At 32.0% G+C, this 16,201-nt stretch overlaps 1 protein-coding gene across 2 annotated transcripts; it reads right to left on the bottom strand.

Moving 5' to 3' along the window:
- Positions 1 to 7,114: 7,114 nt before the first annotated feature.
- On the bottom strand, positions 7,115 to 16,172 carry LOC143067877 (enhancer of rudimentary homolog). 2 transcript variants are annotated; one of them, XM_076241476.1, is made up of 5 exons: positions 16,058 to 16,171; positions 12,774 to 12,861; positions 12,018 to 12,138; positions 8,630 to 8,719; positions 7,115 to 8,428 (listed from the first exon to the last, which is right to left on the bottom strand). In XM_076241476.1, exons 1-4 carry the CDS (start codon positions 16,058 to 16,060, stop codon positions 8,632 to 8,634), a joined length of 300 nt encoding a protein of 99 aa, XP_076097591.1. In that variant the 5' UTR covers positions 16,061 to 16,171; the 3' UTR covers positions 7,115 to 8,428; positions 8,630 to 8,631. The 2 variants fall into 2 exon arrangements, with proteins under 2 accessions (XP_076097591.1, XP_076097590.1); XM_076241475.1 differs by lacking the exon at positions 8,630 to 8,719 and having other exon boundaries at positions 16,058 to 16,172.
- Positions 16,173 to 16,201: the final 29 nt, after the last annotated feature.

Below are 16,201 nucleotides of genomic sequence, written 5' to 3'. Positions count from 1 at the left end.
AATGTGTGGCGTGACCCGGCCAACCAACCAAGATGGCCGCCATGACTAAAAATAGAACTTAGGGGTAAAATGCAGTTTTTGGCTTATAACTCAAAAACCAAAGCATTTAGAGCAAATCTGACAGGGCAAAATTGGTTATCAGGTCAAGATCTATCTGTCCTGAAATTTTCAGATGATTCGGACAACCCGTTGTTGGGTTGCTGCCCCTAAATTGGTGATTTTAAGGAAATTTTACTGTTTTTGGTTAATATCTTGAATATTATTATAGATAGAGATAAACTGTAAACAGCAATAATGTTCAGCAAAGTAAGATTAACAAATAAGTCAACATGACCGAAATGGTCAGTTGACCCCTTTAGGAGTTATTGCCCTTTATAGTCAATTTTTAACCATTTTTCGTAAATCTTAGTAATCTTTTACAAAAATCTTCTCCTCTGAAACTACTGGGCAAAATTAATCCAAACTTGGCCACAATCATCATTGGGGTAACTAGTTTAAAAAATGTGTGGCGTGACATGGCCAACCAACCAAGATGGCCACCATGGCTAAAAATAGAACATAGGGTTAAATTGTAGATTTTGGCTTATAATTCTAAAGCCAAAGCATTTAGAGCAAATCTGACATGAGGTAAAATAATCTATTAGGTCAAGATCTATCTGCCCTGAAATTTTCAGATGAATCAGACAACCCATTGTTGGGTTGCTGCCCTGAATTGGTAATTTTAGGAAAATTTTGCTGTTTTTGGTTATTATCTTGAATATTATTATAGATAGAGATAAACTGTAAACATCAATAATGTTCAGCAAAGTAAGATCTACAAATAAGTCAACATGACCAAAATAGTCAATTGACCCATTAAGGAGTTATTGCCCTTTATAGTCAATTTTTATACGCCCGTCTAATTTTGACGGGACGTATTATGGTATACAAATGTCCCGTATCTGTCCGTCTGTCTGTCCGGCGTAAACATGTCGCACCGTAACTTGAGAATGACTTATCCAAATTTCATGAAACTTAATATAGTTGTTTCTTATGATGGTCATATGATCTGTATACTTTTTGGTGAAAATTAGATTTAAAACTTTTTGAGTTGTGGCACTTTGTAACTAAAACAGGGGTGTGTTTTTTTCACATGTCGCACTGTATCTCAAAAACGATTCTTGGTTATGGCTTAAAACTGTAAACACTTCTTAGTTATATTAATCTTAATATCTGTATACTTTTTGGTGATGATTCAAAATTTCATTTTTGAGTTATTGAGTATTTTGTAAAAAAGGGGGAGGGGGTTTTTACATGTCGCACTATATCTCAAAAACCATTTATGATTATTGCTTAAAACTTTACACATGTCTTTGTTATATTAATCTAAAGATCTGTATTCTTTTTGGTGATGATTCAAAATTTCATTTTTGAGTTATTGAGTATTTTGTAAAAAAGGGGGAGGGTTTTTTTTACATGTTGTGCCGTATCTCAAAAACAATTTATTATTATTGCTTAAAACTTTACACACTTCTTTGTTATATTAATCTAAAGATCTGTATACTTTCTGGTGATGATTCAAAATTTTATTTTAATGATATTTAGTTCAAAAAAAAAAAAACAAGGTGGGGGGTTTCACATGTCTTGTCTCAAAAACAATATATGGTTATTGCTTTAAACTTTCTCAGAAACTTTTTTTGATTATTGCATAAAACATCCACACAAGACGTCGGGCGTATCATGTGCTCATGGCGCAGCTGTTTATTAACAATTTTCGTAAATTTTTAAAAATTTTTAGAATATATTTTCCACTGTAATTACTGGGCCAAGTTCATTATAGATAGAGATAATTGTAGCAAGAAGAATGTCCAGTAAAGTAAAATCTACAAACACATCATGATCACCAAAACACAATTTTGTCATGAATTTATCTGTGTCCATTGTTTAATATGCACATAGACCAAGGTGAGCGACACAGGCTCTTGAGAGCCTCTAGTTTTTCTGGTAATTAATATAACATCAACCAATTAAATTCCTCATCACAAATATTTAAGGTGCATATCATTAAGCCACCAATAGACATTCCTGCTCAAAAGACTTTTAATCAAAAAGTGTACAGGTCTGTCTTGCATTGTTCATCTGACCTTGACCTCGTTTTTGTTTCATTGGTCAACTTTTTGTTTTACACGTAGGCAAGCTGTATTACTCTGTTGGTAACAACAATTCAACTACATTTGCAGTACATCAATGATTTTTTTCCCCTTGAAGCCTCGCCCTAACCCCTTGACAACATCTGTCCAGATCCCCTTCCTCTAAACCATATACATTCTGAAGTGCATTAAAGACCTTTCAGTGAACCTGGAATCATATCTAAGCATATCAATAATGTTTTAGATATCTCTTCAACTGGTTAAATTTACACATCTTAACCATAAATAATCAAAATTACCATGACAAAGACCTTTCTAGTTCACCATAGATTCTGTCTGTGGAACTGTTCTAAGTGGACTGACAATATGTATCTTGTTCACATATGTAAAATATAACATTGTGAAAGGAAATGGGGAATGTGTCAAAGCAACAACAACCCGACCATAGAGCAGACAAGAGCCGAAGGCCACCAATGGGTCTTCAATGTAGCAAGAAATACCCGCACCCATAGGCGTCCTTCAGCTGGCCCCTTAAAAAATATGTATACTAGTACAGTGATAATGGACGTCATACTAAACTCTGAATTATACACAAGAAACTAAAATTAAAAATCATACAAGACTAACAAAGGCCAGAGGCTCCTGACTAGCATGTATAGGAATCACTGTTTAAGTACTCACAACAAACGTGTGTTATGTCTTAACCATGTCCTATTTATTTAACGATTTCTAATATGAGTCAGGTTGTGACACCTCTGCCACCTTACTGTAATTGACTTTTATTAGGTTTAATGTTTTATCACATGTAATGAGATCTACAACCAGATATCTTAGGTACTATAACAGCCTCTCATCAAAAGAAAAATCATGTTGGTCCACACTTCACAAGTGAGTAATAGTTAAACTTCATTTGGTTTCATAGAAGCAGTAATATGAAAAAGGTGATTCTTTAAACAAGAGGTGTTTTTTTTTTTTTGTTAAGTCTTCATTAAATATCAGCAAAATTGGTTTTACAACTTGGGAGTTTCAAGAGACTACACATTCTTAAATTTTCGTCATGTTCCCCTCTATAGCATACATTTTTTTATCCTGCATGTGCCTTGCAAATAGATGATCTCCATCAAAGAACCCCAATATTTAATTTTTTGATGAATTCAAACAAAGTTTTATTTTGGACCCTTTGAACCTCAACATAAACCAATTTAAACCAGATGCTCCGCAGGGTGCAGCTTTATACGACCGCAGAGTTCGAATCCTGAACATTGGGGCAAGTATGGACACAACATTCAAGCTTGATACAGCTCTGAATTTGGATTGTGATTAAATAGTTGACACAACACAGGTTTCTGACACATAATGAATGTGGTCTAAGAACTTAAACTTAAAAACTTTAAATTTTAAATTGGACATTACCTATTATGGTCCAATATCCAAAATCTAAATACATGGTTAGATTCAGCATATCAAAGAACCCCAAGAATTCAATTTTTTATGAAATCAAATACAGTTCAATTTTGGACCCTTTAGACCTCAATGTGAACCAATCTGATAACTGGGCCCAAACATCAAAAATCTATATACATGGTTAGATTAAGCATACATCAAAGAACCCCATATATACAATTTTTGTTGAAATCAAACAAAGTTTAATTTTGGACTGCAATGTGGACTTACTTGAAAACTGGGCCTATAATCAAAAATATAAATACAGGTTTAGATTCAGCATATCAAAGAACCCCAAGGATTCAATTTTTGTTGAAATCAAACAAAGTTTAATTTTGGACCAACTTGAAAACTGGGCCCATAATAGAAAATCCAAGTACATGTTTAGATTCAGCATATCAAAAAAAACCCAAGGATTCAATTTTTGTTAAAATCAAACAAAGTTTAATTTTGGACCAACTTGAAAACTGGGCCCATAATAAAAAATCCAAGTACATGTTTAGATTCAGCATATCAAAAAACCCCAAGAATTCAATTTTTGTTAAAAAATCAAACTTAGTTTAATTTTGGACCCTTTGGACCAATTTGAAAATGGGACCAAAAATTAAGAATCTACATACAGTTAGATTCGGCATATCAAAGAACCCCAATTATTCAATTTTTGATGAATTCAAACAAAGTTTAATTTTGGACCCTTTGGGCCCCTTTTTCCTGAACTGTTGGAACCAAAACTCCCAAAATCAATCCCAACCTTCCTTTTATGGGCATAAACCTTGTTTTTAAATTTCATAGATTTCTATTTACTTATACTAAAGTTATGGTGCGAAAACCAAGAAAATGCTTATTTGGGCCCCTAATTCCTAAACTGTTGGGACCTAAACTCCCAAAATCAATCCCAACCTTCCTTTTGTGTTCATAAACCTTGTGTTTAAATTTCATTGATTTCTATTTACTTATACTAAAGTTATAGTGCGAAAACCAAGAATAATGTTTATTTGGGCCCTTTTTTGGCCCCTAATTCCTAAACTGTTGGGACCAAAAATCCCAAAATCAATCTCAACCTTACTTTAGTGGTCATAAACCTTGTGTCAAAATTTCATAGATTTCTATTAACTTAAACTAAAGTTATAGTGCATAAACCAAGAAAATGCTTATTTGGGCCCTTTTTGGCCCCTAATTCCCAAACTGTCGGGACCAAAGTGTCTTCGCACAACATGGACGCTCCAAGGACTTGATACCAATATATGACAGTGAAAAAGGACAAGGCAATATAAGTTTTGGTTTGCAAGTAATTATTTTTTATCTGTTCCAAGAACACATTCTAAATGAAATTTCCTCATTTGACATCTAATCTGGAGATGGATTGATTTCAGCATCTGAAAATTAAATATGTTGAGCTCGTTTATATATAATTTCAAAATTCAAAAGCTGTTACATTGTTAGTTTTTTTTTGTCTTTATATTTTAGAAGGTAAAAGACTTGGATGCTTCATATTTTGTATGTAGATACCTTTAATATGTTACAAGTTTCCATCTGTCATATATCCAAAGTTCCTCATTTGTCATGGCTCAAGGGCTTAAAAAATAATTTTTCACTTACTATAAGTAATAGGACAACCATATTTGGTATATAAAATTGAGAATGGAAATGGGGAATGTGTCAAAGAGACAACAGCCCGACCATAGGGTAGACAACAGCCAAGCCACCAGTGGGTCTTCAATGCAGCAAGAAACTCCTGCACCTGGAGTTTTCCTTCAGCTGTCCCCTAAACAAATATGTATACTAGTTCAGTGATAATAAAATTGAGAATGGAAATGGGGATTGTATCAAAGAGACAACAACCCAACCATAGAACAGACAACAACATAAGGTCACCAACAGGTCTTTAATGCAGCGAGAATGAGTACATGTCCGTAAGACAGGGTTCATCTGACTTCAACCTTTCATGGATCAGTGATCAAGATTAAACTTATGCGATTTAGTCTGTTTCTCAAATTCTTTAAGCAGAAGGTGAACTATATGTGGTGTTAGAAAGACTGTAATGGCCATTAAGGCAGTTGTGCCAACTTTTCATGAAGCAAATGCGTGAGATTTGGCCAAAATTGAAAAAGATCAAAGAGAAAAAACAATAGATCACAGGACAATGCCGCCAAAAAAGCATGAACATGGGTGAGACTTGGCAGCCCTGTCAAGGGTATATGTCAGTCTGGCAGGTTTCATCTACCCTTGACCTCATTTTCGTGTTTTGTTGGTCAATGTTAAGATTTTGTGCTGTTGGTCTGTTTTTCATGAACTATATTTGGTGTATGGAAAGATAGTAAAATATATACATTTTTGTCTGGTACATGTATTATCATGACCTTATCATGTTTCATTGGTCAATGTTTTTTTTTTTGTTATGGTCTGATTTTCAATTATTCTATTAAGCAATTAATAGATTAATAAATTAAGTCAAATATGTTTTGTGTATAAAAAAAGTTGTACAGTGTATACAAGAAGTAGTCATCTTTGCTTGTACATTCATTTCTGTTCTTCATAGAACCTGGTGTAGGTATTATAACTATTTGAGAATGAATGTTGATCTCTACAGGTATTTTCCAATTTAATTGTGTTGTTGGGTTACTTTTTCAGAAACATATACCCCCAATCATAAGTTATTAGTTGTTCCAAATGTTGACCCTTTCTCAGCTTTGGGAGGTCTCCATCATCCTTATACCTGACCAGTTTAATGACTGCACAAAAAGCATCTTCATAAATTTTTTTATTGTCAATATTTGCAAAGTTAAAAAAATAAAAGGAACAGAGTTCCAATGTCCCCTGCATTTTGCACTTATTGTATATTTCCAAGGAGCAAAACTCTTTTTTAAAAAAAAGTAGATCATCCACCAATATAGAACTTGTACAAGATATTGCAGTTATTAACAACGAAGCCATTTTCCATATACGTTATTTAATATTTCAAAGTGGCATAACTCTTTTTTTAAAGTTGATTGTTCACCATTTTAGGACTTGTGAGATATTGCTGATACAAAACCTATGGTATAATTTTTATAAAAATCTGGCAAGAATTGTCACAATAAGAAGGCTAATGATGTCATTTGCCATAAATTCAAAATTTGATTATATATATAAACCTATATAGTATAAGTTTTATAAATAACTGGAAAGATTTGTACCCAAGCGAGTACTTACAAGACCAGACGGATGATAGTCATTTCCATGTCCCCTCAACGTGTTACGCGGGGGACATAAACCAAAACTATTTGGATCACAAGATGGTTCTTTGCCTTAGGTAGATAAAGACCTCTTTGTGAATATATATATATATATATAATCGCTCTCTGTCAAACACAAAAAGTTCTCATTTTGGTTCTCTGATAGCAAGTAGAAATCTCTCATTTTCTTGAGACAAATGAGATTCTTGATTAATTATATGAGTATAAATGGTCAGTAACCAATATCAGCATGTCATTACTCCAAAGTATAATATGTGGATAATAGTTATCAGTGTGTTATCTTAATTAAAACAAAACTCAAATTAATAAATTTATGTCGCTACTTTATTCACAAAATGAAATGACTATGATATGAATGAAAAACAAGCATACATCATCAATGGCATTAGTTTTAGCATTTATTACTCAAATTTTGATAAATTTGTCTTTTTACACATGATCAAATTCGCAAGTTATCCTATGAAACAAAAACAATCAACATTGGATATACTAGTAATTCCTTGCAGCTTTAGAATTATGCTGTACATTAACTGGAATAATGTATATCAATACTTAGTGTTCAGCAATATGTTCTAACTATTTTAAATTGGTAGAAATATATACTGGAGAAAAAAAAATATTGATTCTCTTTAAATATAAAGATTTGAAGTAGCTAAGTATACTATAAAAGTAAAATAATGATCAAAACAGAATTTTTTAAAGGCAATGTAAAACAGTGACTATAAAGCAAGATAAATGTACCATATCATCATAACTTTTCTTTGTAACATCTTATATTTCATAACATACTTCATTAAGGATGTACATGTACAGTTTCTATATAATTATAGAATTAATAAGCCACAACCAGTCCTAGTTTTCTACAAAAGATTTGAACAATGAAGATTTGACAATAACCACCAAACCTAGATATAATTGTCCCAAAGTTATCTTTACTAGTATATATGCTTCTTCCACTGTGTAAGAAGATATTTTTAGGTAAAACAAAGAACTACATGCACATCAAAAAGAATCCCACATAAAATAAACCATTACTAGATAATACCCTTTCCGATGGAAAGTCATTTTTTTTTAAATCAGATAATTTCAATGAGTATTACCTATTAATTTCTACTAACAAAGTTTTGAAGTATACATAAATACCTACTGATTCCCAATATTATTCATGTAATTAGAAAACTAAAATGATATTTAATTGCTGACACATGACATATCTGTTGAAAATATAGGCATACAAGTCAGCCATTTAATGCTGTACCTGTCCTTATTGCCTCCCCTCCCTTATTTCTGTAAAACCAGGCAGTAAAAGTTTTTATAGAATAATTAAAAATACCTATATTTCATTTAATATACAAGCTTCATTTCCAATACATTTCAGTAAGAAAAGTTTCTTTCAATGTGCATATCAACAAAATAAAAAAAAAAACACTTTATGCAATCTCTCATAAACAAAATGTATAAAAACATAACAAAGTCAGTCTCTCCTCCCAGTCACACAATGAAACATATGATGATGATCATCTTCTTCACTTCCCTGCTTGTTTCCTTAACATTATATAAATTTTCTCTTTTAACCAATCTTTATTGTGTGGAACATAGCTGCCATAGTTCTTCTGGAACCTGAAATATAGAATATAAATTTAGTTTGCACTATCAAGCAGTAATACAGGATAGTAACCCAAAGGTTTCCATATCCAATGACATCTATGTATGCAAATTTTAAATCATTTTCAATGAACCGCTTTGGGTTACCAATAAATTTTCACAGAATAAATAATAAGTTTTAACGTAATTTATATCTAAATAACTGAGAATGCATACTTTTATGCTTGTTTCCTTAACAAGATGTAGACTTTCTCTTTTAGCCATTCTTTGTTGTGAGGGGAGTAACTTCCTGTATTCTTCTGAAAACTGTAAATATAAATATTGTAAACAAAACATTCACATCAAACATTTTTCTAGAGGGTACATGAACTTATTAGTTCAGGTTTAACAATCACTGTATAAGCACTATGCCATCTATTTGATCTTAGCTAAAAGTACCGGTATTATTTTTTATTGATTATATGTATATTTTCACTGTTTTCTCTGTGTGGTTAAAAGTAACTCCTCATAGTGGTGTGTGGTCTAAGCAGAAACTTCAAAGCACCAGTAACATTTTTATATTGATTATATGCAATGAAAGATAGTGACTGTTTTCTCTCGGTGGTGGCAAGTGGCAGGTAACTCTCCATAGTGGTGTGTCAGGACCATGTAAATCTATTTGTTTCTCAGATACTTAAATTTTCTAAATGAAAGAAGATTTTACAGTGTATTAAAATTAAACATGTACATGATGTAAAAGCAAATTTTCTAGTAGAAATATTGTAAATCAACTTTTTTTAACTGATACTTTAATCAATTTGATCCCTTTCCAAATGCATTCTATACAACTTTGCAGCAATTTTTTTTCCCAGATTTTTTATTTTTTCTTGTGCTGTATTTATATATTAAACGGAAGATCCAAGTTTTAAATTTTTTTCTCAGCTGATTTATATTCCTATTATTTTTCTTATCCCATATACATGTATTAGTTTACAGCAAACATGAAACATAGTGATACACATTTAACTTCATAAAAAAGCAATTCTCAATATTGCTCAATATATCAATATAAACTACAGGAAAACCATTAATCATGACAAAATAAGATGGTAATCAGAAATTCAGTCAATCAATTAATGTTTTAAAGAGTTTTTCAGAGAGAGAGGGAGTTTCTTTGTTACCATTTCATGAACCAGTCATTAGCCCTAAAATCAGATGTGGCTAAGAACTTTTTTCCGAGTTTGACGTACATTTTATAATCTCTTTACCAACTGACAAAAAATCATATCACTGGAGCTTGAAACAGAAAATTTTCATACAGAAAGAGAAAAAGAAATTTGAGAAAATAGTGATAACACTGTTTTCACAAATTTCATATAGCATCTGGTAAACAGGTAATTTTGTTTCTAGAAATTTAAGCATTTTGTCCAAAACATATTTAATAAGCATATATTTTTGGAAAATTTAAAGTGTCACATCCCATTAATACAGCATCTGTTCCAGTCAATATAGCATCATATACAAAGCTGCCAACTTCTTACATGCATTTTTTGCTCTTTAATCATTTAATTTATATGCATTCTACTACTGCAAACTGCTACTTTATTTTTTTAATATGTGAAAAAGAGTGCAAAACACATACTTGGTTATAAATTAGATCCCTCTCTTTTTAAGTGAATTGATTGTTTGAAGCATTGCTTCCTTTTGGCACTAACATGACTGAGTTCTTTGGAGGATAATTTTTCATATCTTTTTTGCACCCAATTCTAATCCTATTTACCAGGTTTACAATGAACATTAGGGTATATTTTGCCATTCTATCTTGATCAGAAATAAGGTAATCAAAGAGCAGAATGCTCTGAGGGATATGATTGCCATAGTTTTCATTGACACATGTATAGCAGTTCTGCCAACTTTTCATTAAGCAAATGCCTGAGATTTGGCCAAAATTGAAAAGATCAAAGAGGGAAAAAAATGATCCAAGGATACTGTCGCAAAAAAGCATGAATGAGGGTTTGGATGGGGTTAAATTATTAAAAAATAATGCCCTTAAAAATGAAGATGAAAGAATAACGGGCCAAAATAAATGAAGATTAGAGAAAAAGGGGCTAATTTTTTGAAGATTAGAGAAAAAAAGGGTCAATTTTATAATGATTAGAGAAAAAAGGGGTGAAAATTAAATGTTTACAGAATAACAGAACCCCCCCCCCCCCCCCATCCAGACCCTCATTAACATGTGTAAATCTCACGCATTTTTTGGCAGCCCTGGTACAGCTGGATAGTATTATTTTCAAAACTAATTCAACTGCCCATGCAAAATGTAATAATCTGAATAGTCACTCAATTTTAAAAATAGCCAATCCCGGATACAAGTGTATGAGCAATGTACTTATTTTGTGTTTTATTTTTGTACTATCAATTCCAAGTTTACTTTCCACAGCAGTCACTGAGAGTGAGAGAAGGTATTTCACTTCGTATCTTATCACCGTTAATTCTAGGAGGAACCCCATTTCTAACTCTTTAAATATTAATTTCCTTTGGGTCCGTAGGCATGACTCATGTCCATACACATTCCTCTGTTTAAATTGAGATCGTTTTTAATATAATACGACGTTTATCGACATCTTACGAGTTAATTTTTCTTGACGAGTCCTATTGTATTCGATTTTGATGGATAACACTTTCGGAAGGGAGACAACTCGAAACGATAATATGGAAGACTCCATTTCGGTTGAAGGGGTGTTATAGGTAAACACTACATTTATTTTAATTTAAATGATGCATATGATTTAAAATTATGCAACAACAATAACCCTCAATAGCAGACAGACATAGAAAGAATCCCATGAGTTTCAAATTAATCAATGAAGCGGGGAATCCAGAGCAACCACTCAATCTGATACCCCTTGAAATCAAGAAAACTATATGCATGCGCATTAATACATAAACAAACTCGTGACTTTCGATTTGGAACAAGAACATTTATTAAATGATATGATGAATGGTTCTCCATTTCTTTATGAACAGTATCAAATATCAGTTTCATAACGGTAAAATATGGAAAAACTCCACTTCAGTTCTTATATATATGACAGAAATAGAATTATCGGAATTCAGAGAACTCTCGCATTTATCAAAACTGGGGAATTCCCTCTGACGTGTTTCTAAATTTATACAAACAACACTAAATATAAATACTGTTTAATTCTGATTTTCCGTGTTGTTAAAAACATGCATATATGTCAAGGGAAATATCAAACATGAAGATTATGAGAAGAACATTACAGGAAAGTTGTTTATGTTCAATCCTTTTGCTTGTTTTTACCTTTTAAAGCAAGATAATCATAAGAATCTGAGATGTTGCTGAATGTTTAGAATAAAACGGTTGACGTGAGGGAATGCAGCCCTGAGTCAACGGTAAAAGTCTACAGATTGCTTGAAAGCAATCGTATCCCAAAAATAAAACATTTACAAAATCATCCAACTTAACAATAATTTAGTCCAATTTACAGCAACACACAATTTCACTCTTACTTGTCAGCTTTCAAGCTCCTTAGATTGTACATGCACATGTTTTATTCTAACCTATGACCTCTGTATGCATATGTAAGATTTGAACACTTACACTAAACAGCTAAGATCTGTAAGTTGGTCAATGAAATCGAACAGCTGACTGATATCATATGTAATGGATGGGCAATCTGGATTCTGTCTCTTTAGATGCTCTTCATAAATTTTACAGATACCTGATAAAATAAAAAAATTTAGACAATGTTTTCAGACTTGACATCAAGTATAATAAATCTTTGATTTGTGTAGGGTTCTAAGATATTCATTTTTTTTAAAAACTTTATTCAATATCCATCCGTACATCTGTACATGCCATAAATCTAAATGAACAGTTACACTAGATTTGAAATAGAATGAGATTTTATTCTTTGTTTCTTTTTCATCAAAATTACATGATTATTCTCCTCTTTAGCTCTTGCTTCTGTCAGAAATTAAGGGAAAACTTATTGAACTCATTGACAGTATTTTGTTTTTCTGAATCTTCTGGTTATTTGTGGTTAATAACATGTAGCTGCTACCTTTAAAAGACATCCCTGCATATGGAAGTTGTATTTTTATGGCCCTTTAGCTTGAAATGTGGGCCACATAGTGTTTCCCTTTTTTATGATATTGCAACAAACAGTTATATAGACTTTTTTCCTAATCCTCTTCACATGTCTGATTTTTAGAAAACAATTAACATTTTTTAATATAGATTTTTAACATGTATAACAAAATTTTATTTCTGAGATGTATCTTGCTCTCATTTATATGTGTGCTTTTAAAATATTGATTTGTACATACATGTAATCTATTAGACAAAACTCCCTACCTTCTAGACATTCATTCAATGATTCATAATCCGAGTATGTTCTTGTGTCTGGACGACTGTTCGGTTGTACCAATAAGATAGTGTGTGACTGGAATTATTAAAATTATTTCAAGTTAATTATATAATAAGGACAGTTCCATAGTAAACATAAATGCTACTAATGTCACCAAGAAGTTCACTAAACTTGAAACCCCTTCATTTTGATGTAGAGTATCCCACTAAAATTGGTCAAATACATAAAGTCCTGTGAAACAATTTGTGCTTTACCTGTTCAAGGTCTCACAATTTGACTGTGTACTCTATCAATGGTCTGATCAGTGTTCAATAGACTGATGGATTGCATCAGCCAAGGTTCCTGTGGAGAAAACTGATGGTTCTGGTGGTGTTGTGTAAGCTTATTCCATTGAGACTAGGTTAGGTCTTGACAAATAGCAACTACAAGGTGTGGACATCAACATCTTATAGTTAATGTCTGTGCAAGGTATAAGTTTTTTCGCAGGGCTGAAGGTGTGATGCTTGTTAGAAATCCTTGTGACAGGACACTTTCCTAGATAACTGTTAGGCAAAGCATTAAAACCTAACATTATGCCTGTGTCTATTATGACGTGATAGATATAAAGATTTGGTTTTGAAGTTTAAAAGTAGAAAACTTATTTCAAACGGGACAGCACATCCTTATTTTTACGGAAATGTTGTATACTGTGCCCAGAAGTTTAGAAACAATCCTGGTAAACTTATCGCTCCTTTAAATAATTCTAACAGGTTAACAATTCAACACCGTAATAAGATCATTGAATATTGTTTTTATTGGTATTAATATTGATTTAGTTAACAGCAAATTAAAAGCAACCTAAATATTATTTTTATATTCATATACACATTCATGGATCAACAATCTGTTGATACCTGTATCTTAGCATTGCACAAGGTCAAGTTTTTCTCTGACTGTTTATGACTGTTTTACATTAAATCCATTGGATGTTGGATGTGTACTGATTGATAATTTAGTCTTAGATGCATAATTTTTTCTATTAGTTGTTATTGGCTTTGAACTAGCTGTTTTTAACTGAGTATTCTCAGTTCAGTATTCATTGTCTTTTTAATGTTGGGATAAACAAGTACCTGGCCACATCCACTTTGTGTCTTTGTTATATATATTTCTATTTGTGTCCATCTGATGAGTTAAGCCTTTTTCAACTGATTTTTACAGTTCTTTCTTGTGTTGTACTGATACACCACTGTCCCAGGTTAGGGGAGGGCTGGGATCCCGCTAACATATTTAACCAGCCACTTTCTGTATGTATGTGCCTGTCTCAAGTCAGGAGCTTGTAATTCAGTGGTTGCAATTGTCGTTTGTTGATTTGTTTACATAGAGTTCGCGAAAAGTGTCAGTCCTCATGATTTCACCACCAAAATTTTTAATAGAACTGACACAATTTTAGTATTTATCAATAGAATTAATAGTGAGGACCTGCAGATTTTCTTCAAAGACCACCAAGGAAAAAAAGATTTCGCGAACTCTGATAACGAATGTCTTTTTAAGTACATGTATACTAATAAGATAAATAATTGCCTGCTGTAAATATATCCCTTTACCACCTTTTCTTTTATATTAATGTTTAATATAAATATAAGGTCTATATTTTTTAACATTGTGACACTGGACGAGGAATTTACAAAGCAAAGAAAGAAAGATTTGTTACATATATATATATATATATATTTGTTTTTCTTTCATTTTTTGTACATACATGTAAATAAGGCCGTTAATTTTCTGGTTTTAATTGTTATACATTTGTTACTTTGGAGCCTTTCATATCTGACTATGCAGTTTGGGCTTTGCTCATTGTTGAAGGCCACAGTGACCTATTGTTGTTAATTTCTGTCATTTGGTCTCTTGTGGAGACAGTCAAGGGTCTAACTTAAATAAGATTAGAGAAAAATAACATGCATGTGTTATTACAGACACTTTCATGAGTTGTTTACTCTTTTTTTCTTAATCTGTAGTAATATGTTTGTTATCAGTTAAATATATCATAAATATTTTATCTTTTGAGGGCACTTGGGAATACTTGAAACTTTGCGCAGTAGCTTAATATATTACCTTGATAACTAATTTTCTAATTCCATTAATACAATTTTGATCAACCATAGTAAATCAATGAGACAAGGCCTTTAAGGGAAAATTAAGCTGTAATAGCAAGGCTTAGTTATTACAGGCATGTAATTAATTATATGAGGGTAAATGAGACCCTTGGGAATTACTTGGAATCTTGTGCAGTGTCTCATTACAAGTTCTGATCATCATTTCTTACAATGAATTGAAATACATTGTGATATATCTCTGAGTAAAGGCTTTAAAGAGATGTAGCGAAGCTGTAATAACACCCTTTGGTTATTCCAGGAGTATATTTTCTGTAATAACATAGGTGTACTATGCACGATTGGTAAACTATGAACTGCTATATTTTTACAATGTTAAGTATACATAAAGAAAATTGTAATATCAATAGAAATTGTGAAAATCTTACAAAATAAAGTTTGTATATTGTCCCTTTGAAACATGTAACATACATATGTTATTACAGTATTTTGATATTCAAGCCCAAAATAACAACATGTTTGTTATTTTTCTCTAATAACTTATTCAAGTTAGTCCCTTTACTGGGAGAGTTGTATCATTGCCATTGGCAATCATTCCACGTAAGTATTACTCAAGTTATTTCACTTGACTGGACGGAGTCTAGTTAGTTCGTTCATAATAAACCAGTCCATCTTAACATAGGTGTTTTAGGATAAACTCATCAATAAAGTGTGCAATCATTGTTTTGTAAATTCATTTGCATGATGACACCGATAGGTGATTAGCAATCATCCTTATCACACACATCTTCAAATAGACTGTCCTTATGCAAATTAAAACATAAATTCCGCCCGATCAGTTAAAATAACATTGATAATTTTATTTATTGTCGGGCATGATATGTACATCTTCTTTTGTGTATTATATCGTCTGTCAACAATCAATGAAAAATTCATCTCTTTTATAAAATAAGATGTTTGGAGCACTGTAAAAATGGGCCACCCCACCACTTTTATACCCAAGTGTCTGTACCAAAACAAAATTCAAGACTTCACAAGTCAAGTCAACAGAGTTGTAGTGTACTCTGGTGCCAAACACTTTCGTTATCACAAAGTAAGTTAAATTTGTAAAATTATATCAATGTTGGACTTAAGCAACTTCGGGAAATTGTTTTAGCATTTTTTCTTCAATGCAAAATTACCATTTTGAATGATTATTGGACTTCCACACGCTTCTTTCAGCATCCAAGATGGCGCGGTTAATATATCGGAATCTCTTTTGACTTTTCATAACAAAATCTGAAGTCATTGGAACGTTTATTGAAACAGAATAAACGTTCATTCTT

This window comes from Mytilus galloprovincialis, chromosome 3 (assembly GCF_965363235.1).
Source record: "Mytilus galloprovincialis chromosome 3, xbMytGall1.hap1.1, whole genome shotgun sequence".
Taxonomy (NCBI): Eukaryota; Metazoa; Mollusca; class Bivalvia; order Mytilida; family Mytilidae; genus Mytilus; species Mytilus galloprovincialis.
This window is presented reverse-complemented; position numbering and strand designations above follow the sequence as displayed.